Here is a 27,063-nt window from a genome sequence, read left to right as displayed (position 1 = left end):
GGTCATGGGCCGGTCATGCCACGTGTTTTGCCCGTGGCTTGCTCAGCTGGTGAGCTCCTGGGGCCAGGCTGTGTGCAGTGTTTAGCCCACCTGGGCCTCTTGGTGTTGCTGTAATGCTGGAAATGCACAGGGGCTGGGTGTAACGCTAGCAACCCGTGGAGGGGGGATACGGTCCCATTTACAGTCTGTGTGAGAAACCTTAAGGAGTCCAGTGCTGCCATCCTTGCTCCGACGTATGTCCGCAGGCCGGTGACCAGCTGTAACCATGGGAGTTATCTGCTCTCTCCACTGAAAAAGGGCAATTTTCTCTCTCTCTACAGCGCTGCTAAGATTGATGAAGAAACGTTGACAATGAAGGATCCTCCTGGGAGCACTGGATGGTAAAAACTGGAAGTTTCCTATCTGCTAGGTTTTGTGTGGGTGTGGGCTATACATTCCACTCAAGTATTATCCATTTTCTTAAATGTTTCCGCCTTATCTGACAGGACACAAAAACACCGTTAAGAGAACATGCAGAAACTGCAACTGGTGTCTTAGTTAAACCTCATTTCTCAACACAGGCAATCAAGTCTCTTTCTTGTCCCGTGCTCTCACCTAGAAATGTACTGAAATGGGTGATTCTTTTCTGTTTTACATATATCGTATATTTTGGTAAAATAATTTAGACTATACTGCGACTCTTGTAACAACAGCGCGACACGATGTACATGTAACTCAACAGGTTGAGCTGACTGCAGACACTTTAAAATTTAGACCTCCTTTCCTCTCCCTCCCTCCTTTCCTCTCCCTCCCTCTTTTCCACTGCACCAGTTGTAGATCCCAGCCTACACGCCTTGCTAAAACAGCCCGATGGAACCGACACTCTCGCTAAAGTCTGATCCATGACTTTTAAGGGGAGCAGCTGGAACCCGCTGGGAAATTGTCTCTTCATTGCAAAAGGCCAGGAAAGGAGGCGCCTTCTCCCAGAAATCATTCTCTACCTACCTGCTTCTTCCACTTCTTCCTCCAAGCAAATTTGGTTCTCATATTCAGCTGATTCCTAAGAATAGGTGGCACTTCATTTTTTTTCTTTGTATTATTATTCTGAAATAGTGCTTTATGGACAATTTCTAAGGGCATGGGGGACCAATGTAAAAAGTACCACGTAGCCTACAACCTCGTCATCGTCTTCACCCCTCAGAAGAGGAATAAAGTAACTTCTGGCTCAGAATATTTTAGCATCACGAACTTTAATTCCACATGACCAGGGACCAGCCATGCCGAGTCCCAGACATCTGTGTTAGGAGTAACTACTGCTAACTTACTTTTGACTCAAGGAAGGAATGGGGGACTACAGCCCCCCCAAAGCAACAGAAGAGAGAGAGAGAGAGGAAAATCCCACTGCAGACATCCCCTTCCCCTATGGTGCCTAATACAAAGGGAGGTTGCTAAAGCAAGATTTTCTCCTAGCTGACTAGAACTAGTCATGCGTATGGGCTTCGTGCTGAAACAGTATCGGTGCTATCAGAAAAAGATGGAAAAAACTCCTTCCTCTACTTGCGTAGCTTTGACTGCTCAGCCAGCACCCCTGGGAGCAGTAGCTCTGAATTCACGTGGTCCTGGTCTCTGACATTTCCTGCAGCTACCTGGACCCCTGGGGAAAGTTTCTCCACAGCTCCACTGGAACCATTCATGCAAATCGCCCTCTTAAGAACTATAAAGGAATACGATATTTAGCATCAACCCACTCAGCCCCCACCAAAATAACTTCAGGCTGAGGTCTTCAGGGGTTTGAATGATGCTGTGCTGTTGCCATGGCAGCACATCGCTCCCACAGGGTGCCCAGGGCCCGGAGCTCTCAGGCGGCTTCTCACCACAGCCCCTGGCAGCATCTGTACCCACAGAGCCTCTGCGGCTGCACGTCCTGATGGGGTGGCAAAAACCAGCCCTTCTCCCCACCTTGGAGGCCAGTAAATAGAAGAGGAAATGCCTTCCTCTGCCAAAAACCTGGCTGTGCAATCTGAGTGACTTTGGAGCGCCAGGAAGAGCTGGTGCATGCTAGCAGTGTGTCTGATGGCTTTGGGTTCGAGGGCGGAAGGGGGGAGATGACGAGAAGGGACCGCTCCATGGCAAGGGAAGCCCAGTTGTGGGCGATCTACCTTAGCAGCCAGCCAGAACCAGGCAGGTACAGTGAGATGCCCCCCCGGCCGGTGTTCCCAGCCGGCTTCTGCATTTATTTCTATCAGCGTATCAGCCAGCCAACCTCAGAGTTCAAAGCTGTTACCCTCCAGCAGAGGAGAACAGCACGTCCTTAACAGTCTACAAAGGGACACAGAGCTCCTGGGCCAGATATGCAGGTAAAGGGCTGGATACCAGGGAGGAGGATTATTTTTATTTGACTATTTAATTCAAGGTTTATTTGTTCCCTGTGTTGATACTGATGCAGATTCATTCCAGTTCAGAAGCTGTCACGTAGAGAGAAAGGAAATAACACAATCTGGCTCCCCTCTTTTGGCATCTGAACAACACAAGTCCTCAGGAGCACTCGAGAGGCCAGCAGCACGTAAATGCTTTTCCTCATGGTGACACAGACAGAACTTTCTGGTACTAGAGTAACCCCCTTCTAGTCACAGCTGCGCGTACCTTCGGTGTAACATCATGGTTATGCAATGCTGACTCTCCCTCTCAGCTCTTACCGTGCGCCTCTCTCGTATTTGCGCAAGCAGAAGCTGAGATGGAGCCCAGCCAGTTCTCAACCCTACTTTTCTGAGCCTGCACCGCTCCCGCTGGCACCAGAGGTGAGCTGGGAGCGCCGAACACCACTGGATTGCAGCCCAGGAGGGCACAGTTTTCTCCAGTCTCTGTCCAGAAGGACCTGGTAAGGCACGAACACAAGGGCTGCCCAGTGCACTTGCCCACCTAAATGATGCGGACTCTGCTGGGATGCGTGCTGGTATTCACATGTAGATCTAGGCTCGCTGCATCTCTGGGCCCCCTCATTTCTAGGTCACCATGACTTCCGCAGTCATCCAGTTGACCAGGACTAATGGAGCACAGATGTACTCTCAAGGGAGTGAGTGTGAACCAGAACCCTCATCTCTGGAACACTTCCCAGGAAGAACCATCTCCTCACCATCACGTATCCCAAAGTACCTAAGGAGAAGACAGAGCAGGAAAGGAAGCAGACGAGTGAGTTCCTAGCGTTTTGGCCACTTTATCCCTGTAAGGTTCTGAAGCAGGATTTACAATCACATCTCCTTCAGAGGAAAAGTGTTGTGCTAACAGGTAAGCAGGCAACAACCACAATGAGATACAGATCTGTAACGCTTTAATTAAAGCACAGGTAAACGGTGAACAGCAGCAGACCTCCCAAGTGTTTCACAAGTCTCACCTTCCTCATTGCCATTTGCCGTGTAGGTTGCAAGGTGTCTGAGACCGCTCTCCACGCTAGCTCATAGACATGGAGCACAATGGGACAAGCTGAACCCGGTTGTGAAGCAGAGCTGTGTACTGGCCCTTGTCCACAGCAACTGAGGGATCCAAGTGCACGGCAGCAGCAAAAACGTGCAGCCTGCCAACGTGTCACCAAACTGTGTCAGGGCAGGAAGAAGTGATGTTTCATTCCAGACTGAAGACTAGAACGTATTAAAAAGAGAAAGGAGTCCTTGAAAGCACAGCCTGGGCATGTTCCCCTAGTGCGACAGCAAAGACCCATGTTTCTGATTTACCACTTTTGGCAGGGAATGTGGCCAGAACATAAAACACAGGTGATCATAAGCAAAACTAAATAGTTGGGGGTTCTGGCAGCACAGTACTGTCCACGCTGGACAGTGTGGGATCCTCCTTGTGACCCTGACAACAAAGCAACAGCAGGAAGCAGTGTGGTGCTGCTGGCCACGGCTGTGATTGGCAACAAAAACACAGAAGCCTTTTTAATATTGCAAGGACAGAACTGAAATCCTTCCCCTCTTACGCAATGCCTGTCCTTCCTCAGCAGGGATCAAATCAATATGGGAACATGCAAAGTCAATGGCTTATTTCAAAGGGTTCTGAATTGGGCTTTGTGGGCAAAAAGGCATCAGCCTTGTTTCAAGCTCCATGAAGACACATTGGTATTTCCATTGCACATCTATTTGTAGGACAGAAACGTGACTTCGTTCCTCTTTAATCCTGTTTAAACGTTACACTATTTTAAAATAAAGTCTGTCGAGAAAAAAGAATCAAGTCTAGGGCTGAATTATCCCTGGTGAAGACTGGGCATCCCGCTTGTTAGTGAATGAGAATCACCTTGAAGGAAGTTAATAACAACCTTGTAGCATTAGCTTTGTATTTCCCCATCCTTTCTTCTGGTTTACGTTAGTACCGTAGCCCTACTTCTATGGTGGTGGTTTAAGCACACACACATGTGCGTATGCACACACGTGCAAGCACACCACTATAATACAGCCTCCAAACCACAGAAACAGTGTTAACAGCTTACTGCACACCTTTCTGGAGGACATGAACAGCAGGAGAAACAGAACTTTCACATAATTTCTGGAGAACTGCTACAGTTGTAGGCCAACTTATGTAACTGATTTAGTTCAACAGAATTGCTTTCTGCCTTTAATCTGCTCAACAGTTTATCTCTGCTGCCGTGATCGGTTGAGCTGTCTTTAAACTGTTATGGATTAGCGTTCTGCTATAACACGTTAAAAGCTTAGCTTTGTTTATTTTTGTCAAGAATGGGGGAGGGGTATCAGGTTCAAATGTTCAGGCAGCAGTTTATGAATGGTTATTTTTCTCACATGGCAATCAATATATTCAGGTACCAAATGCAAGGGACAGATAAATGCTTCCAGAAACACTACTAGTGGCTGGAATAAAAATATTTGTGAATACATTAAAAAAGAAAAGAAAGAAGGAACTTTGTAAATTTGCATAATTATTTTAATCTGTAAATACAAAATAAAATCCAGCATTCAAAGAGTTCATCACACCCACCAGCTTTGTATGGAAGACCAAAGAGTAAATGGTCTGAAAATTTAATTAATAAAGCTGGTTGAGGATTTTACTAAGTTTGCATTGTTGTTGCAAATTGGAGACAGAAACCCTGCCAAAAGCAGTCTGTCATTCAGCTGCAGGAAGACAGTACACCACAATGCACATAAAACACCCAACGAATGGAACCTCGGCCACACCGCTTACCAAGAGGTGTTCAGATAATATTAACCAGCTGTACAGTGAATTTTCTCAGTGGATTCATCAACTGTGGAAGCGGATGATCTATCAGAAGAATAAAGTACGAATCCAGGTCCAAATTTCTAATATAAATTATATGAGCATGATATATTATTTTAAACCAAATCCAACAATTAGCACACTTCTTTGACCTCTGTGTAATCTAAATGATTTGCAGATGCCAGCCTGGAATGGAGTGAGAGGTTGTGTTCCTGAGCACTGCCAATAATCCTCTGTGCAGCCAAACACTATTCCAAGGAAACGCTAATTCTGCTATCAGTCACGCTGGCAACCCTATGACCTCGCAACTTTCGTATCTAAAATGAAGCAAGTAGGCACTTTCGTATTCCTACGAGCAACACGGACACTAGAGAAGTTTTTTTAAAAAAAGTGTCTAGTGGTGCTAGAAAAAAATAAAAACATAAACCTGGGAAAGTGATTCAGAAAAGAGGAGGAAAAAAATCCAACTTATTTGCAATTAGTGTGCTGTTTGTTTTGCTTTCTTATCAGGAGAGATCTTTATTCTGCACATTCCAGTGAATGGCCATTCACTATTAATTTATCTTCTTCCTGACGGCAAGTAGAGCACCATTCCAGAGCTTCAACATTCCCTTAATGCCGCTCTGGTTAATGCTTGTGTGCTATTTAAACAAAAGCATATTCCAACCAAATCTGACTATATATGGAATTCCCTGACAAGTAAAAATTTGGATGCTCTACAAAAAAGAACCATGAAAACAGAATACACACACAAACACACAAGCCACTCCGAACTGCACAAACTCAACGTGTACTAAAACAGGCTCTTGGTGGCAAAGGTCAGGTATCCGGTGTGACCGACCATCTCCCTGAGCGGCATCCCGCTTTTGAACTGCACAGTTCCTTGCTGCAGATTAGTGCTCGGGCTACCTCGGTTTGATGGGTTGCTGCTGTCAAAGCCAGTGCTAGAATTATCCTCAGCTGCTTTTCCAAGGTCAGGGATTTGCAAGCTAATTGTCCTTACGTTGTACACTCGGAGCAGAATTTCCAAGGTGTTAATCTCTGTAAAACCATGTTCTTCCATCGCTAGGCAGGTTCTTTGGACTTGTTCGATGCAGGGGGAGAAAGAGCAGATGCGGCCACCTGCGAAATGAGACAGGTAGTGTATACGAGAGCAAAAATCGAAACAAAGCACTTTTTATCTTTTTTCAAATTATCCCAGATGCACATAGAATTACTATTATATAGACAAAGGGAAAACATTCTTCAAGAACATCTCCATGAGGCAACTATGCATGTTTAAGGTGCACAAAAATCAAACATGGATGACTCTACATGATGCTTCAGAGCCTTTAAAAATTGCAACAGCAAATTCATTCATCTTCCAGATCCTGTGTTGCCCACCACGTTTGTTCACGATAAAACCACTAAAGTTGATCCCTTTAAAGCAGCGACTCTTTTGCAATCACTATCCACTATTCTGGACTGAGGCACTGAACTGAAGCTGGCACCTACACAAAGCCAGAAGTCATTCTCCACACACTGTACAGAGTTGCCTTCATCAGAATACAAGCGTGCGTGCACACACACTCTCACAAAAGCGGCTGTGTTTATTTGAGAACGATGGTATGCGTGTGCAGCATAAAGTAATCTCTCCGGGCCATAGATGGAGCGCTGTTAAGGCTTTACCCTTTTAGTCAAGCTCACTAGCATGTCTCCTGAGCATTAAAGTTTACTGGATATCACAGCGGGCGGTTCTACAAGAAACACTTCAAAACTCTAGGATAGGACTTTTAAGTCATAAACTAACACTTGTTTCCTTGTCTGTGCACGGTTTGGACTTTTGATTCTAAACACAGAGTATTAATAAGCCCCCTACAACTTTCTGCGTGCCACAATGTCACCTTAACAGCTGAGAACAGAATGATTCAGATTTACTCTGAAAAGCCACAGCCAAATCAGATCAAAGAATTACAAGGACACTGTCTGCCATAAAGCCAGGGCATGTGCTTTCACCCAGGACACAGCGTCCCACAAGGCAACTGCCCTTCCTGAAGAGCTTTTGTGCTGGGGGAAGGAACACGGGGCAATGCAGCTTCAGCTATTGTTTTACTTATTACAACTAGATGAAAACGCTTGCTGACCTGATGTGCATTCCTTCCCAGCCCTCTCCCAGGCTCATCCAGTCAAGCCTTCCAACAGCAGTTGTCTCAGTAGTTAGAGAACCCATGTAAGTGTGAGCAAAGCATCCTGCTAAAAATAGAGGCTATGCTGGGACTACATGAAGCCTGCTTTATCTCAAACTCATCTTTTTTTTTTCCTTTCTCGTTTCTAAAGTCACATCTCTAAAAAAAGAAAGCATCAGGCCTGAAAGCGTCACTGTAGCACTCTAGTTACTGTGCAGCAATGATGTGCTGGGTACTGACTGGGGAAGAACACTTTCTATGACCGTTAATCCACCATACACTAAGTAGGATTTAATTTTAGTCCTGAAATAAAGTCTCCACAGTCAGGAGTTCTTATCATGCATCTTCAGAACAAAGTACCCTGGACAAGTAATTCCCTGGAGAGACAATTAAAAAACAAATCTAATAATCACTTGCAAAATTAATGCTGGTATGCGTTACTATTAACCAACTCTGTTGATGCCAATTTAATTGCACACTCAGACCGCTAGCTTCCATGAAATTAGATTTATATGTTCATCAGCATGGCCAGGGCTACTGGAATGATTCTCAATCAGACAGCTAATCTTTTCCGGCCAAAGCTGTACACGCTTCTACCATGTTTGTAGATGTAAAAGAGAAAAGCTCAGGAAGAAAATTCTGTTACATAATTAGAAAGCTACTATGATGCACATATGTCATAAAGAAACATGTTATATTCTTATTGTGTAGGGAACGGAACAAATATCTAACTTAGCTAAATGTCAGTCCACAATAACTCTTTGTCTGCAAAGCAAGAATTTGCAGAGAGACCAGAAACTTACTACTATTTCATTCAGGCTTTTTGGTTTCGGTGTTTTATATTGCAATAAAAAAGGGAAATATATTTACATTTACAGTAAGTGTTCTAATTTGTTTCAAGATACATTTAGGCTTTTGAATTCACATGCTCTAGATTTACAGCCAAAAACTAAGAAGTCTGCACACAGCTGTTGCCATACAAGCTGCAGAGCCGCCCACAGTTCTTGTCAAGCCTTCAATTAAAGGCAGAGCACCCTTCATTTTGCCTTGGGATGGTCAGCTGAGCACAGCATGTCAACACCAAACTTGGTGATGATTTATCAGACTGCCTCCTCGCAAAGCAGACTGCTTGGGGAAGTGGGGCTACAGAAAATGGGCTTTCAAGCCGCTTGGTAGGGCTTACAATAGCTAACATCCAGAGGGGAAGTGCAGAAAATAACGTTGCTTTACTTACCGCACTGCTGGGAGCTGCTTAGGTATGAAGAGTGAGAAAACGGTGTAACAGCTGGTATTCATGTAAGAGAGAGCATCCAGTGGGTTTTAATAGTTCTGCCAATTTCACTTTTCCCCTTTCATACCTATTGTTCTGGTTATTATTATACATCCCTTCCACATAAATACACCTACAAATAGCTAACCACCAAGCATCTGTCTTTATGGATCCTAACAAGAGGGAGAGGGGTCTCCTCTGCTCTTCCCTGTACACACCACGGGGCAGGCCAGATTTGACTTATAGGCTGAGCTTGTTTGATTAGGTAGATAGAAGACTGGAAAGCTACAATTAGCAGAAGGCTGGAAAGCAAAAATGAAATTGCAGTTCCAGAATGCGAGCAGCTTTGAGAAGCTTCAATTGCCAGGGTGTGTTTAGACCAGCAAAAAAAGTGGACTCTGAGCAGCAGAAAACCAGCACTCAGGGGGACATGCTCTTCTTCTAGGAGCAGAGACACCGTCGTTTTCAACACAGCAGATGCTTCTGAATTCCCCACACTGTAGGCTGCCCTCTGTACCCTCGCGGATTACCAGCCAGGCAACACTCGTTCTGTCACAACCACCAGATAAAAATCTAGATTTCAGCATTCACAGTTCTCAGATTCTCTAAGAGCCCTCTTGTCCTTTAGACATCAAGAGGCATTTAGGGCTCAAAGGCCTTGAATATGCATTGCTTTGTCTTGCTGTGCCAAGGATTCCTTAGTGAATGAAGAAAAGACATGTACTCCCTCCCTCTCGGCTGCTGAAGCATGCCGCTCTGTCTGTGGATCACAAAGGGGTGGCCGAGACTAGAGCGCAGTGAAAACAACTGAAAGGAAACTTTTTAGTACAAACTGAGTTTGTGTTCTTTCAGAGCTCTCCTTTTAGGAAAGCTACCGTTCCTAAATTTGTTTAATGAGATCTGTGTGTCATCATAAATTGATATAGCAATTATCTGAGATTAATCCTGTTCACATTGGGAAGCTGTGTGAGCTTTTTGATCTGAAGAGCTGTCTAAAAATGTGTTTATTCACGTCTAATGCATTTGACAAGTGCTACAGTTCAGGAGGAAAGAATAATGAGACTGTATGAAAGACTTAAATTTTTTTCTACCTTCAATTTTACAGGGAGTGAGTTAGTTTGAAACATTTAATGGAGAGGTTAAATCTCCCAAATCTGTAGGCTGGAACAAGCCCACATAGTCCTGGCCGTCATTGTAACCAGCAACAGGGTCGAGAGCATATGAAAGCTGAAGTAAAATTCAGACTGGACTGATTCGAGAAGTGAGCTTAAGGGAAGGGGGAAGTAAAAGAAGATTTGCATCCACATAGCGCTGTGCGGTTTAAAACAGACAGTATCTAATTAATAATCAAGGCGCACACCCTTGCATCTTTACAAGAGGTCAGTGCTTTGAAAGTTGCTCCTCCAACAGCAGCTCCCGGTATGTTCCTGTGCAACTCCAACAAACAACTTGGTTTCTGGTTTGTCTGAGCACGGACTAACACCTCTACCAGCTCTGTTTAGCTAATACCTGCATTAGGTTTCAAGTATGGAAAATCTGGCAGTGCTACCCAATTGACAAGAACTCCAGTGCATACTTACAACAAAGAAAACATGTCCAAGTTATGTGCTCTCATTTCTGTAGGTTACAGTATGTGTCACAAGTGCTCTGACAGGTTTTTTCATCATCCCAGTATTATTCAGAAGATGCGAAAAGAACATATGTAGTGCAGCACCATTAAGGTGCAGGGAAAAGGGCCTGTAATTTTAGAAATGGTTCTGTGATGTAAAGAATACAGCACAGCATTTTTATCTCTGGTAAAAAACACAGCTCTGGGTTTTGGGACTTCAGTGCATTGTCATCATTGGAAGATTACGTTACAGAGATCTCACAGAAGAAAAAAATCACACAGGCATTATCATTATGCAGGGGCGAGGCAGGAGAGTCACTGAGCAGCATCACCGTGGCATTTACTCTGTGCTAGTAGGACACTAAAAATATTGCCTCTGTAAAAGGGGACAGAACGTCCTTTAAGTGAGTGTGCTCGTGGGCGATTTGATGTAGCTTCCCTGACAAGTGAAATTAGAGGATTCGGCTGTTGGAAGAAATTAAAGGATGTTTCTTGATTCAGAAAAGAAAATTTTCTCCAAATCACTTGCCAGCTCATTAATAGGAGCTTCATGTGATTTTCTGCAAATGTGATCTTAACCTCTACATTTGTAGGTGCATTCTTCAAAAGGAATTTATTCCTGCTCACTGTTGTGGGCTGGCAAAAGCATGCAACTAGAAAATTTCAAAAAATCAGTTGGCTCCAAACTGGGGAAGAAAAACCTAACAACTTCCCTTAAGAATCTTTTCATCTCAGACTACTTCCTACGAACTGTGTAAAGGCCAACAGCTTTGGCCATCATTCCACAGCATGGATTACGATGCAGGAACCCTTCTGCTTGACTCTTGACGTTTGAGAGAATAACTTCTACTTCAGGCCAGGCCCATTTTGTACACCTGACCTACCAATCACTGCCAGACCAGAGCTAGATTAGTGCCCTCCAATGAAATACAACTACTGGGGCTGGCTCAGCAAACAGCCATTGCCTGGGAACCAGATGAAACTTCTTTGTGGGTTAGCACTGGTCCTAGATCCTAGATGTAACTTTGCATTAGACCAGATGGCCCCTCGTGGTGAGAAGATATGCTTCAATTTCATGTTAGTTTGTGGCTCTTTAACCTCGAGTTAATTCTCCTTCAAATCAAAGCAGGCACTAACAAAGGCCGGTGCCGACATTTCAGCAAGCACTTATTGCTTCATCCATTTACTCCAAAACAATCTCCTGGGGATATAAGAAGCATCGATACTGACCTGAGTGCCACCTGCATGGGTGGAGGACAACTGTCTAGACAGAATGCTAGACTATCGGGCTCCACTTCCTGCCCTAACACATTCCCTGTATGTTCCTGAGGTATCCCGAGCCCAAACAACATCAGTCTTGATGTCACTGCCCTCTTCTCAGTAGGATTCAGCCCAGGCTACTCCCCTCCCAGATACCACAGGTGTGAGACTTGTGGCCAGAGATTTCAGCTGCTCCTCAAAGCCACACCTGTTTGGTTTAAAAACCAGGATCATGACTAGCCTCTGGGGTTCAAAAAAAATAGCCAGTGAGACTTTCTACATGGACATGGCATTCCCTGAAAGCTGAGAGGAGGAGGGAGACAAGCCCAAACGCAAACTGAAGCTAGCAAAACCAGGCAATGCCTTACCTGCACCGCAGGCTAATGGGAGGATGAGATACTTTCCCACTACAAGAAAGGCATTGAGGTGCTGGAGTGTGCCCAAAGAAGGGCCACGAAGTTGGTGAAGGGTCTAGAGCACAAGTCTTACGAGTAGCGGCTGAGAGAACTGGGGTGGTTTAGCCTGGACAAAAGGAGGCTGAGGGGAGACCTTACCACTCTGCAGCTACCTGAAAGGAGGCTGTAGCGAGGTGCATGTCAGTCTCTTTTTCCAGGTAACAAGTGATAGGACAAGAGGAAATGGCCTCAAGTTGCACCAGGGGAAGTTTAGATTGGATATTAGGAAAAATTTCTTCATGGAAAAGGACTGTCAAGCATTGAAACAGGCTGCCCAGGGAAGTGGTTGAGTCACCAACCCTGGAGATATTTAAAAGATGGGTAGATGTGGTGCTTAGGGACATGGTTTAGTGGTGGACTTGGCAGTGCTAGGTTAATGGTTAGACTGATGATCTTAAAGGTCTTTTCCGACTTAAATGATGTTATATTATTCTCTTAGACGGTATCTGTAATAACCAAACCTGGCAGGTTAGGACAATAATCAATGGCTACGCTAAGGGGAAAAAAATGCAAACAAGACCTGTTTTAAGGCCGTTGTGAAAAAATGAAGCGACCAAAATAGTTTCAAAGTGAAAACCAACTACTACTACAAAGAGCAGAGTAGTGCTGAAGGGCTTCTGTGATGGCAAGAAATGCAGAGGTCCAAACAGGGAAATGTTCAGAGGAAGCTTTCCCTGCAGAGTTTTGGGGGGAGACCTGACAGCACTATGCTACCTGATTCATGTAATATCTCAAGGATCCTAATTTTTAAAAACTCACAATTTAGAGGCTTTATGATGCTCAAGAGGGAGTGGCAAGTCTGGATTTAAGAGTAAAATCTTTAAGAGAAAGAAAGGAAATAAGGGGTGGGTTTAATAATTTTGTGACTCAGACTGTTAATTTAAACAGTACGAAGGACTGATTTATAATGCAAGAGGCCAATCCAACCCAATTGTCTGTATTTTTCCATCTCCATACTTGAAAATTTAAAACCTGTACGAAAATTATTGTACAAATGGGTTTCTGCCTCATATTCCATAGCCTTGGAAGGAATAGACAATATTTATGAGAGTAGAGCAGGTAGGTGCAGGATTATATTCAAAGTACTACAGTAATCAGCTGTGAGATGACTGTGAGTCAAGAGTTTCAGAGCATTTAAGAACTGTAGAATATTGCGAATATTTCTGTTACCTCAAAATTTTTTCATTTTTTAAAATTTAGCCTGAAGGGATTAACAGCAACTTTGCAAAAACCACCAAGGTCAGGTATGGGGAACAGCAGTTATGACTGTAGAAAAGCATTAATCAGCAGATGCTGAAAAACAGTGCAGGCCTGGAAATGAAAGCAAGTTCTGCAGTGCAGCAATGCCCAAGAGATATAACAAGCAGCATTTCTGCTGAAAGTGCGACTGATGAAATCAGCACAGAAGGATGCAGCTGAGATACAAGCCTGAACATCGGCAGAGCACATCATCAGAGAACAAGAACCTTCTAGTCACAAAATTACTGTGCCATTTTATTCTTTTAGCTCTTCAGAGGTTGGCAGTGCTTTAAATGGGAGGCCAACCTACTGTAAGTAGTGAATTTACAGCATACTGCAAGGCATAACATGAGTGGTAAACGCACTCCGTAAAGAGTAACTCTCAGCTGCAACTATTCAGGATCTTGAGCTTAAGTAGGAGAGAAAACACTGAATTGATAAGGTCTTGTTAAGGCTAAGAACTCTCTCTTACATTCTGTCTCAGCTGAACGCTCTGTAATGAATACTGTGGTTTTAAAGAGGAGGCTCACTGATGCTATATATTGAATTTGCTTAGCTCTGATTTCATCCAAAGTACCTTAAGACTTTAGGGAATAAATTACCACTATCTGGCAGCATAGCTGCGATATTTGCAGGGCACATCACAATAAAATTCACAGTGTGAATGGTTCAAATGTGACTCTGTCCAGATGTGAGAGGGAGGGCGGGCAGGGAAAAACTGGAACAACTCATTTTCTCCAGTGATGCTTTATCACTATCCTAACCCTTGGATCGGTGGCGAATGACAGCAGTATGTGCACAGACTGTTCTTACTGCAGAAGAGCTTTAACTATTTGAAAACAAAACAAAGAAGCACTATAAAATTATCTGCCTGTGGTAGGGAAAGGGAAGCAGTTGCAGATACCCTTCAATCACATTTTAGATTTTGCAGCAGTAAAAAAAAAAAAACCCACAACAAAACTACCCACACAATTTGGAATAAAAGAAACGTGTGTAGGTTTGTACCTATTACTGCTGCAATCAACTATATTTTATACAAAAAAGAAAACTAGCTTTTGTTTATATGCAAAATAGCAAAATAAAAAAAATGCCCCCGGCTCAGTCAGGTACTGCGAAACTCACAAGATGAGTCTTAGACCAATACCAGATCTCAGACACTGGTGGCTGTTTGCAGCGATAACTGCAGCAAGGATCAGCAACTTCATCTTTTGACTGGTACATAAAGTGCATGACGCTACTTCACAAACACAAAAATGTGGGATTTGAAAGCATTATTTATATCGCCTAAGCAGATGGAACCTTGTGGAATAGCACAGTGAAGCACAGCTGGATGGTATGGCCGGTTTGGGACTATAATACCTTTTCTAGGATTTCAAATGCTGGAGCAAGACAAGGATTCAAAACTTGGGAACTGTTCAGGCAGCTCTGCTTAGTATTCTAAACATGCACCACTTAAATAATTCAAATTGGACTGCGCAATGCAGCGCCTCTAAGCTGGGAAGTCAGCTGAGTGTTGTGCTCACTAGATTAGATAATTCGAGCATGGGAAGGGCATCGTACAGTGCAGCGAAATTTTTTTTTTTCCCAGGAAACACTGGAAAGCAGCTACGAATTGAGCTGTAACTCTTGCAGGTACAGAGTGGTAACAAGTCTCTCTTTATTTACTCACTTTTTAAAGAAAGTATGTGTTACATTGGTATCGGAAAGCCTTCTAGAACATTTTCAGTAGTAGCTGAGGCGGCCTAACAGCTGGGTTGATCCTGACTCAGCAAGGTGATGCATGTTCAGTGACTTTTAAGAGCGAGCTGAAATCCTGTGATTTCAAGAAGACCTCGAGAGTCAGGCCTGTGATTACGTATTTTAACAAAGAACTGGGCCTTGGCACATGACCACGTTTTACTAAACCCGTGTGCCAGCACGGGCACTGTTCAGCACTCCATGCTCTCTTGATTAGAAAAATCGCTTTTGTAGATGGAAGTGATCTGGCACAACCTAGTTCAGATCCACGCTAGTGTAGTTACACTAGTACAACACTAATTAGGGAAAAACTTATTCCAGGATAAAAGAATGATTTATTCACTGAAACTTATCTTTCAATAGGGAAAAGATTTACAATAAACTGATGAAATCCATCCAATACCTCAACAGCAATTCTCACTTGCTGTCACCATCCTGGAATAACTGGCATATGACAGAACAGCCTTTTTGTTCCATTCCCACTGTAACCAATGGCAAACTTCTCATTAGCTCCAACAGCAGAGATTTAAGGCAGAAATCGACAAGCGTAATTAAGTATAACCACGCTTTCTTTAACATTACTGATGGGGTGCTCTGTTAAATAGGTTCGAATCTGCAATGATTGATGTGAAGTGCATCTGAACACCTTTTATACAAACACCTTTCCACTGCATTGCCAAAGAAATTTGCTTTCAGCATTTATTGTTACTGCTGCTTCCCACACACTCTCAGATCTAGCAATATGCACTTGACAAAGTTTCAAAGGGTTTTTTATAAACTGCCCGTGCTAATTGTAGCAGCTAGCACAGGCCTGTAGAAAAACGTTCTCCTTTCAAATCTTCCACTGTAAACTGAAGATGTCTTTTGAAGATTTTTCAGCCTTAGAAACGCCTAGAGACTTTGACATTTGAGAACAATGATCACACAACGGAAGGGAGCAGATCTAGTGCTTGGCTCAGAGGCAGAGATGTGTGCATGCACAGTACTTCTAGAACACAAGGAGATTAAGTGCAGTTACCTTCAGCTTTTAACGCTGACTTTGCATGTCCTATGGCTTCCCACGGAGATGGAATATCTAGGAACACGGCATCGGCAATGTTTGAAACACCAAACCCATTTTTGCAGACATCCTGGTTGGTCACGGTGACCAGATGCTCCACTCCATGCTCCCGAAACTCCTCCCTTGCTTTCTCAGCCCTCTGTTGGTGGAACTCCACTGTGTACAGGTGCCCTGTGGGAGCCACTGTCCTGATGAGCGCATGGGAGAGAGATCCGCTGCCTGTACCTAGAAAAGAAAAACAGCTCATGAAAGGCCTTTTGGCAACGTTAGAACCACGGTCTTCTCCATTAGTCCTCCTGCTTGGAACACTCACTCAAAACTCAAATGAAGAGAAGCCATTGATTACACTACTGAAAGAGAACAGTCCTTCCTCCACAGAGGAACTAAATGACCTAGGAAACCGTCTTCAGGGTCCTCAAAGCATCAATTAAAATTCTGCCAAGCTCAGGACCTGTCCTACCTCCCGGAGCAGAAAAACAACACTAAGGCTCAGCTATAGCTCTAACAAGTGCCACAAGAGAACATGAGGAATTCAACACAATAGGAAAAATTCAGGGAAATTAATCAGAGAGTTTTTTCTGAAAGTGCCAGACTTCTAGAGTGAAAAGAGATGAAGATAAATTTAAAACTTCTTTTCAAAAACTTCACTAAAACAAAGAAGAGATGTTGGCAAGGGGCCATGCTTGAAAACCCTACTGGCATCCATGCAAACAAATGGCCTTCGGGATATGGAGTCTGTTTTGCCCAAGCCACTTAAGAGACACTGGCTGTCCTCAGCTCCCACTGGCATTATCCAAGACTAAGGCCTCTCGGCTCCTTGCAGTCACACGGACCAAAAGACCTGATTTCACAAGTGATTTACATACATATACGCCTACACAATCTTAACGAAGTCTAATGAGATCCATCACATATCTGAAATTGTACGTAAGTAGAATTACCGTGTACAACCAAGGAATAACTATTAAGACAGATTTTTGTCATTGTTTTATTTTGATAATTTAGGAAACTTATCTTAAATCGACCATTGGCGTATTAAGTAGGTGAATGACTAAACCAACATTTTCACTGAAGAAAACACCCATATACCAATTCACATTGCAAATTACTCACTCAAGTGGCATTTAACAGAATAACCCCCCAAACTCAAAATCCCACAGCACTCCCAAATTATCTGTGTTTATTGATTTATAATTCTGTACTTGGAACATATTTCTCCTGTAAAAAGAAAATCTATTTCTAGCTATCTTCAATGACTGTTCAGGCCAAATTTCAGCCTGAAGCAAGCTCTTCTAACTAAGAAAAATCTTAAAATAAAGCTTATAAAGGACAGAACCTGAAGTACAGCAGTGGTGAAGAAAGCTCAGAAACTAGTAGAAAGGAAATTAATTAGGGGACACAGGGCTGGTACAGCTGCTTAATTGGAGCAATACTTTCCATAACTGTACAGGAAGTCAGAGTTTATTAATGGATCCAAGGTTCTGCCCTTTAGCCACACAAGGGGTGAAACACTGTCATGGCACTGTATTTAATCCGACAGCTCTGAAAGGGGAGCCATTCAGACTGTAAGCAGAGCTCAGGGCCCATGTTTGCCACCACATCAACCAACTGCACTATGGAATCAGCACCGGTCCTCTGCTTCCCTCTGAGAGGGCTCTGACCCCAACCGGCAGACCAGCACCCTCCCCCCAGCTTTAATGGGGCCGATTAGACTGGAGATTTTAGCACTGGCTCCAAAGAGATCCAAGGGAAGAGAGAAACTGTGACGCACACATTTATTTCAAGTGAAAAGCCATGCAGTCATGCCAGTATTAAAATAAAGCAAACAAAAGTCAAAAGACACATACACGTGCACACATGAAAAACTATCTGCTCATGAGACCTGCAGGCTCTAAATATCAACATAAACTTTTCCCTGATCAAAAGGAGTGATGGTAGCACAGTAGTCACATGGTTGTAAAAACTCAATTACATATGCGCACAGCAAAGAAAGAGCATTTCATGGATTTATTTTTTTTTAATGACAAGAGCAGGGAACTATTCACAGGATGCTAAAATGACTGAAACTCTGCCTTTATATTTCATGCCAGAAGGCAGGATTGCACAACTGAGAACTTTCGCAACCCAATGGAATTTAATTATTTTACCTCTCAAATGGGCAATGCTGCACGCTTTCTGCATGTTTCTCTGCTAATCTAAAGGAGTGAACAGAAGGCCCGTCGGCACAGCTGGGCTGTAAGCAGAAGAGAGAGGCAGCTTGCGCGTATATCCAGTTTCCTTGTTCAGATTCTTTTACATTTTTAATCACTTTCCTTTTAAATCTGTTCTTAAAAACACCACAGAAGATACTGTTTGTCTCCTACCTAGTAAAACCCATTAGGATTTTTTGGCTTATTTTCTAGTACTCTTTTTTTTTATTCACAAATACTCCAAGCCAGACCCTGAACTAAAACCAGGATGTTGGAAGTCACCACTAACAGACTGAGCTTTTGTTCAACAAGGTTGCCAGGGATTATTTATTGTTGACTGTTTATTGTTTGGTTTACTGCAAACATGAAAATCATACCTATGTATCATGTTTTAGCACATCGAATTCTATTGCACTCACATCATTAATGAGTATTTCTAAAGATGCTGCCTGCCTTCTCTGTGACAACACTCTCAAAATGGCAGGAAACAAAGAACAAGACGGTTATGAATGACCCACCATTGCAAAGTCTCTCCTTGAAGAGATGACAGATTCTGAACCCAGTCCTGTGAAATGATGAAGACCCTCAACTCTCATGTGCCTGATAGTTCAGCAGGCTTGATGTGATCCATTAAGAAGATAAAGGTCTTGCAGTTCAGCATGAGTCCATACTCAACACAATCCCTAAAGCCCAATCAGCACTGTCTACAGAAGACGGGTTCAACCCTGTGACAGGCTGAGAGAGTCGGGGCTGTTCAGCCTGGAGAAGAGAAGGCTCCAGGGTGATCTTATAGCAGCTTTCCAGTACCTAAAGGGGGCCTACAGGAAAGCTGGAGAGGGACTTTTTACAAGGGTGTGTAGTGATAGGACAAGGGGCAATGGATTCAAACCGAAAGAGGGCAGATTTAGATTAGATATAAGGAAGTGGGACAGGTTGCCCAGAGAAGTTGTAGATGCCTCATCCCTGGAAGTGTTCAAGGCCAGGTTGGATGAGGCTTTGGGCAACCTGGTGTAGTGGAGGGTTTCCCTGCCCATGGCAGGGGGGTTGGAACTAGATGATCTTTGAGGTCCCTTCCAACTCTAACCATTCTATGATTCTATGATTCTCTGACGTTGTAGAAGGGGAAATGAATGTTTATATGCACCTTCTCCCCTGCAAATCTGCAACATTCAACATTTGAGTCCTCCTGTCACCTTCCCTATTCCTTTTCAATTTCTCTTTGTCCTTATTTAAACATCACTACTGAAAAAAAAAAAAAACCAGTATTCAGCAAAATATGACTCAAAGAGTCTTAGGCACTAGTTTGGAATAAGTTCTACTCGAGTTTGGGTTTCCTTGGGAAATTGAAGGTATCCTTAGCATGATACAGAATCAGTCAGCAAAGCGGCAAAACGCAAGGTGTACTAATGAAGACATGAACTAGAATGCTACCAAACCTGAAATATCAAAGCTGAATTACCTGTATACAAATGAACCAAAAACCTGAACGCTTGAAAATGAATATTTTATAACAGAAGAGGCAAGCTAAGAACAGGATGGACTTCAATAGATTTTCATTCTCATACGGGCGCAGCAAAATGCCTATGTTCCTGATTTGACCTAGAAAGCAGAAGGTGAGACGACTGTAGAACAAACACAGTTTGTAATTTTTACACCAGGATGCTTGCCCTTCTACCAGCTTGCACTATAAATAGCCTTAGAAACTGACTGCTCTCTGCCACAGGACAATGCCCATTTAACTCCAGCGTATTAATCATGAATGGACTCTTCAGAAGAGAGGTAAACTGATGATAATTTAAACTGTACTGAAGACATTCTTAACACAATAGCTGCTGGTTTAGAGCTCACTTAGGTCATTGCCACTGCCTTTGGAAAATATGATGCTCTTTTGCATTGACTCTTCTGTTATCTTAAACATAGTCAAAAAGCAGACATCGGCATTCCAGGCATTTAATGAGACACTGCAGGATCCCCAATATGCCACATTCAAAGCTCAAAATCTGAGGAGGCACCGTGTAAGGGATTAGCATGTAGATTCTGAAAGTCCAAAGGCATGAATTAAGATCCTGTGCTAAAATCACACGAGTTAGGTGGCTAATGGCCCTGCAGATGTAATATCCTTCTCTCCTTCTTGGGCTCAAGCACACTTCCTTCTTCTTCTCTGATACACTTATGTTCAGGGGAGTGTTTCTGCCCTTTCCCAAGACAAGAAAAACACTGCAGTTTTAGGATTTCGATCCTAACATGTGGACACCGAGATGAAACGTCCTAGCTCAGCACCTGCTGATAGTTCCTTCTGATTTGCAGACAAGAAAGTATGGATCAGATGAACTACCTGATCATTCCCCTGATCTCAAACAGATCTGTTCTTCTCACTCTCTGCTTATTCCAGTGACAGGTTTTCCACAGAGAAGCCTCCACACGCCTCTGCCACCTTGAGACAATGTCCACTTTAAGATCGTTTCTCACCTTTTCAAAGCTGCAGTGGACAACATCTGAGCTCTTAAAAAAAAAACACGCGCTATTTCAACACAGTATAGATACACATCAGAACACTGTCAAGAGAAACATGAGTGTTACCACAGCATCTAGCATAGCACTTGACTGATAACATTTTTACACTGTTTTCTGTTTAGTCTGGTTTTCTTATTGCAAAGGATATTTAATCTGCTGGAATCCCACCCATGCTATAAACACAAGTGACCTTATTCTGTGTTTCACTACATTTCCTCATTGCAGGCTGTTGCTTGGCTTGTCTTACCTAAAAATTTCTCATCATGGGTGCTTCTTTTTAAAAAAGGAACTACGAATTGTGATTCAGGACCTATAGATGTTTACAGCAGTGCGTAAGCAAGTGCATTTATGAATAAAGCTGAAGAAGCTCTTAAGTGCATACATAGGTTTATAGTGCTTGAAAAGAGGAAAAGTGAAAAATATGCAGACTATTGCTTAATACTGGGTCAATACAATATCCAGTAACTTTTTAATAGAACTGAAGTTTCTGCTGCAAATTTGGCTAAGATATTCTAAAATGAGTAAATACCACAAAACAATGACAGTGTTGCTGTATTTGTCTCCTAGCTACACCACTTAGACCTAGCAAATAACAGGACAGGTCATGAGTCAGCCATGAGAACGGAAGGAGCCTCAAAAACAAAGGAAAATTAACCTTTAGACAGAGCTTACAACTCCACAGCTAATATCTGTCAAGAAACACTGAACAGAGAAAGATCGCTCACTGTACATTACAAGTTTACGTAACAGGAGAATCATTAACAATTTTTAGCAAATATATTTAAGATATTAAGCATCTGATGGAAACTAACCCAAAGATCTTACTGTGAAGACAGTCAATGGCCTAAATCACGGTGGCAAAGGCCAGACACAGCAAGAGCAGGGGCAGAGAGAGGGAGGAGGAGAGGAAGGGAAAGAGTTTCAAGGAGATGAGCTGGTGGCTGAAAGAGGCAACAGCAAATCAAGAAGTTCCCTTTACAGAAGCCTAGCTCCTTCTCCTACCTATCTTTTGTGGACACCATACTGAAATAGGCATTTTAGGCAACAGGCTGGAGGTCAGAGAGGGCCACTGCTCACTGATCAGACTGGGGAGTTGGGGGAAGGATAGTAAGGAAGTTTTCAAGGCTGCCACTGCCTACAAAAGGAATGGGAATGTGAAAAGAATTTTTCCTTAGAGATTCAAGAGCCGGAGCTCTTCAGGGAAGGATCTTCTGCAAACGGATGTAATATTGTTAAGTTCAGAGCTGCATGAGAAATGCGCGTGCTGGTCAAGTGAAATGATAAGATGAAAGTGAGTCCAGAAAGTCTGGAAACAAACGCTTTAGGGTATGAACAGCATTCCTCATCAGCTACAGGTCAGACACAAGTCTGAGTACATTACAGTGATGCCTCACATGGCCATAGCTTTGGTCCAGTTCTTTGGCATGTCAGGAGAATACGATGCGCTCTGATGTTTGTACTGATGAGGCCTTTCCTATACTTCAAAAGGTCCTATGAAAGGTTTGCATTTTCGAATTCTGCTCTCCTTCTAACCTAAACAGCTGCTAAGAGGTAGATAAGGGAGACATTATAAAACATAGACTTAATTAGTATGAGCACATTGCAAAATGAAAGTAATACTTACAAACTTTGGTCTGTACTTTACACTAAAGGTAGAGCTGCAAACAGTTTACATGTACTTATGCCACAAAAATTGTAAAGACATGAGCAGTACTTGTCAAAAAGTCTACAAGCACTTCAGAAGAGTCATAAGCATACAGCTAACTTGCTGGGACTCCACAATAAACTGTTAATCATTTATTACGTATCAATTAATCATTAAGTCCTCATTAATTTTTTATGAGTGTACTCTTAACAAAAATCTATACCCAGGCTGGCAGTTTGAAAATTTCATAATTGTTTTTGAGAAGCTCTAGTCTAAGGCTGGCCAGCAGCTCTTGTTACTCCTCCACAGAGAAACCATGAGGACCCAGAATACTCTTTTCAGTCTTCCAAAATCCTGTCTGTGGGCTCAGAAACCCATTGCTGTGTGGCAATGAACACGGTTTAGCAATTTTTAATTTGGGATTTAGCTGAAAGGAAATAAAAATCCAATTAACATTTTTGCTCATGCGAGTCTGATTTTGCTGAATGTTGAAGGATGACTGGGATGGTGTTCAGAATACTTCTGACTAAATTACATTTTGTCTAAATACAATGCTCCATCAAAACTAAAATATTTCTGAGATTTATCAGATTAAATGAGGCTTCACGGTGCTGTACTGCATTCCCTGAGTAATTCTGAGGGTTAGGACAGACACTTGTTTAGGTCTTACCATGGGGAGAGGTCAGTAAAAAAGCCTAGATATGTGGGGACTGGAAAGAAAAAGAAAAAAAAGTTCATACACTTTTGTTAGGAAAAAATATCTGAAAGGTTTCATATTAGTTGCAATGTAGTATAAAAATAAATGTAAAAACATCAAAATCTGTTGTCAAACGGAGTTGTTATACTACAGGCACCTGTAACCACTGGCCTGAAGGTATCCTTGCCTAGGATAGTCGACATCAAGATTACTTTTGGAGAGTGTGGTGACACAAAAAAAAAAAAAAAGATTCAGCTTATTCCTCTATCTAGACAGTGGCTGCACATGCAATGAGCGCAAATGAGATCAGTCACCTGACGAGAACTAAAGTTTCACACTATCAGGCCACCTACAGTAGGTATTTTAGCAGCTATCTCAAGTATCCTTTAATTCTGGAAAGATTGGGCTGTTAAAGACTGTACAGAGTAGAGAATTATGCAGACCAGGGACCAATGTTTTCAGGATATCTTAGGTGCAGTAACAGTGCTAACAGTTTTTAAATCTCAACATACCTTTATAAATTAGGAATTAGCAGAAGACAGAAAAAGGATCATGTTCCTACACCTCCATCATGAAACATCAGGCAGATGCCGAGTTCCCTTACATCCTCAACAGAGTATGTGTGGATCATTTTAATTATGCATACACTGCTGACAAGCTTGCTCTTTATGCATTTATTAAAGATGATTAAAAATAGTTAAAACTGTATTAATATGTTTATATCATTTATGACAAATCATGACTAATCAATTTGAACTGCAAAATTCAAGTGATTTAAAATAGAATTAAGACTCCCGGTTATTCCTACTGAATTTTGCTAATTACACACAAAAGATCATTTACACTCGTATTCACAGCATTACAACATGACACAGAGGATATTTCATCTTACTTTATCGATCCTTTCTTCATACAGCTGTGGAGACTAATTCACAATTCTACTTGCTTGCACTGGGTAAATGCAGGGCACTCTTCCACCATCTCATTAGTAAGAGAAGAGGAGAACAGTTTGGCCTCTTTACAGGGCCTGCTTTGCCAGTCTGTATAGCAACTACGTATATCAGTCCGATTTCAAATAATAAAGAAGACAGATCTCCATGCTAATTAATGCTCGAAATACATCTAAAACCAGCACCAGCAGGAAGCTGAGTCAAATGGCATTACTAGACCAGATTTCCTGTCTTATTTCTATTAATCACCACTGGGCTGGTTCTGTGTAGGCCACACTAGGTTAATCTAGAACTAATGATTTTGGATCACTGAATACTGTCTAATTTAGGATGGCACCAGAGTAGGTTACATCACCCCGTAGAGGCTCCAGCTGTCACTACCTGTAAAATTTTTAATTCAAATCACCACTTCCAATCAGTCGCAAGCAAATTTCCAGTAAGATCTCTTGCTTCAATGTTAACCAGATTAATTTGATGCAATGCTCACTCTTTCTTTGTGAACAGTGAATCTTTCAAGCAATACAAGCACAACTATAGTAGTAAAACTCTTCACTTTTCCTGGAAAGCTGAAGTTAATACTTTGACAGCATAGGCATTAAAATGAACCTGGGGAGTTTCCCATTAGCAAAAAGGATTGTTTGTTGCTATGACTTTGACTCATAACATTTTTGGGAATCTGGATAGGTTACCTCATCAAGTGTTTCTATTTCTTAGCTGTTTAGATAAACCAGCTTTTAAACATTTTCGTCCTCTCTAGGTACATTTGACATTACTGAAAACATTTTATGTGCAGCTCTGTACTTCAACATTCACCTACTCCAAGCGAGGCAGACATGGAGCAACTCAAATCTCTCCCACTCTGAATAATTTGCTGTGTTTATTTTTCCCATCCTATCTAAACACAGCAGGGAGGGGAAGAGGTGAAGAGCTGCCCAATGAACAATACTGCTACTTCCCATGACAACCCTAAGAATGCCTGATCGTCCTACAAACCAAATTATAAACTCATAGGGCCCAACCATTTCAGCAGTACCAGGGGCTTCTGCAGATGGCTTTGCCTGTTTCTAATGCTGCTATACAGCAACTGGCTCCACAGCACAACTGGGTGCAGAGGTAAGTGGCATTTCAGTTGTGTTGGAAAGTGGTCATTATGCCTGAAAAGCTGGCCAAAATTATTCTTGGGTGAGAACAGGAAATGTTAAATGCAAGAAAATGTAGTACAGCACAACCCCATCATGCTGATCTTTTGCTATATCTACGCTTGAGAGGGAAGTGTATGAAACTGCTTCATAAAAAGACTGAAAGGAAACAGCCAGGAAAAAACAAGGACAAACTACCTCAGTTAATATTTTTACAAACTACAGAGATGCATGCAAATCAAGCAAGCCTCATACTGCCTACAGTATATAATGATGGCATTATTATAAACTGTGTCTAACCAGGAAAATATCTATTAACATAAAATTTCATTCCTTACTTGCAAATTGAGCAAAATCATGGAAGCTGTAATAAATTAAACCAAGTTTAGAAACAAAACAGCACTGTGATGAACACATCACCCATAGCATTATATAGCTACAGTGATTTTCCATGCAGTTGTAGTGCTACAGGTGGATCACACTTTGGAAGAGAAAGACAAAATATGTGCACTTACATGGTATCACATTATATAAATACTGCCAACTTATTTCCCTTATTAGTTCACCACCTAATCATCAGAGTCTTTCTCACTGGGTTATCTCAACTATGGTCTCTGAAACTGAAAATTCAAAGCCTGATTTTTGATTCAAATCATGTATTTAAAAATATTTTTGAAGTACTTAACAGTTTCAGAAAAGGGAAAGAAAATTTTTATATTTTTATTTTAAGATGATGAATTAATCAAACACATACTCAAAGGTGTACTTGGTCATGAGGCCAGCATACTGTGGTAACATTACTTGCTGAAGAAACAGCTAATAACACGCGCACATGGAATAGAATTACTCAATGTGTAGGCTAGGAAAATTATTGTCACAATGGAAAAAAAAGAGATATTTTGCAAAATGTAAAGATAAGCCTGTTTTTTCACAAAAGTGTTGGTGTTAGTTCTTAATAAAGGATTTCAACAAATTAATTATTACCTGATTCGCATACTATGGAGCCTGGCTTCAGCTCTAACATCATGGTGATTACGGAGATGTCAGTGGAATACAGAATCTGTGTCCTGTGCGGAAGATTCATGGTCCACAGTTCTGGAGTTGGATGAAGAATAAACACCCATCCTCCTTTACTGCAGGTCACTTTGGAGCCGTACTTCTTGCCAATGAGATCTGTGGAATGCCTGATGACCCCGTACTTAGTCTGAGTTACAGTGCCGTGCTGGACTTTCACGGGAAACATGGATTCGTGTCCCAAGAACACAATAGCCGTGTCACCATCTTTTATTGTATCTCCATATTCAACAAAACTCATTGTTGACGGTCTTGTCGTTGGCAGGTGGTTGTCACCTAGAAGAGAATAAATATGCCAAGAGAGTTTTGCAGAATCGCAATGGAGCCGAAACCACAGATATTTTGTTTTCCCCTATACAGAATAAGGGGAAATAGAATAAGAACACACTGTGCAAATAAGATGTTAGCAAGAGAACTCCATGAAGTTCAGGGACCTCCCCCTGCCACACTCTTGACCCAATTAAAATCAATGGAAAGATCCCACAGATTTGAATATAACCAGTATTTTTCCCATTTTATGGTACATTTTAAAGAAAATTTAGCAAATACATCATAATTTACTCAGCCTGATCCATGAAACTACTGAGAAACTTGCAAGGTAGTATCAATTTCAACACTCTGTTCAATTCCAGTTCACAAGCTCTCAGAGTACGTTGTTATGTAGTAACTTTTATTTTCATCTGCTGGCTTATCCCTTGGTGATTCACAACATAAGATAGCAATCTTATGATATCAAGCCTGGATGTCAATCACTAGTTATTAGGACCACTAACAAAAGTTTACTTGAAAGTCTTCCCAATGAAGGTTTAGAGATAGGATAAAGATAGTATCTGCATTAATTCATGTTTAAATTTCACTAAC

The 27,063-nt window shown here is 42.1% G+C and overlaps 1 protein-coding gene across 1 annotated transcript; it reads right to left on the bottom strand.

Annotated features, from left to right (window-relative positions):
• Positions 1 to 5,016: 5,016 nt before the first annotated feature.
• On the bottom strand, positions 5,017 to 26,443 carry TRMT61A (tRNA methyltransferase 61A). Its single transcript, XM_009978415.2, has 3 exons — positions 26,113 to 26,443; positions 15,953 to 16,219; positions 5,017 to 6,321 (listed from the first exon to the last, which is right to left on the bottom strand). Exons 1-3 carry the CDS (start codon positions 26,441 to 26,443, stop codon positions 5,993 to 5,995), a joined length of 927 nt encoding a protein of 308 aa, XP_009976717.1. The 3' UTR covers positions 5,017 to 5,992.
• Positions 26,444 to 27,063: the final 620 nt, after the last annotated feature.

The sequence above is a fragment of the Tauraco erythrolophus genome, chromosome 6 (genome assembly GCF_009769465.1).
Source record: "Tauraco erythrolophus isolate bTauEry1 chromosome 6, bTauEry1.pri, whole genome shotgun sequence".
In the NCBI taxonomy this organism is placed as follows: domain Eukaryota; kingdom Metazoa; phylum Chordata; class Aves; order Musophagiformes; family Musophagidae; genus Tauraco; species Tauraco erythrolophus.
This window is presented reverse-complemented; position numbering and strand designations above follow the sequence as displayed.

Excerpts from the sequence above, each read along its gene's own strand:
- TRMT61A (XM_009978415.2), bottom strand. The coding sequence starts at position 26,443 with ATGAGTTTTGTTGAATATGGAGATACAATAAAAGATGGTGACACGGCT. Across the intron at positions 16,220-26,112 it reads CTCCATAGTATGCGAATCAG|GTACAGGCAGCGGATCTCTC; the intron begins GTAATAATTAAT and ends TTTCTTTTCTAG. Across the intron at positions 6,322-15,952 it reads GTCAGCGTTAAAAGCTGAAG|GTGGCCGCATCTGCTCTTTC; the intron begins GTAACTGCACTT and ends CTCATTTCGCAG.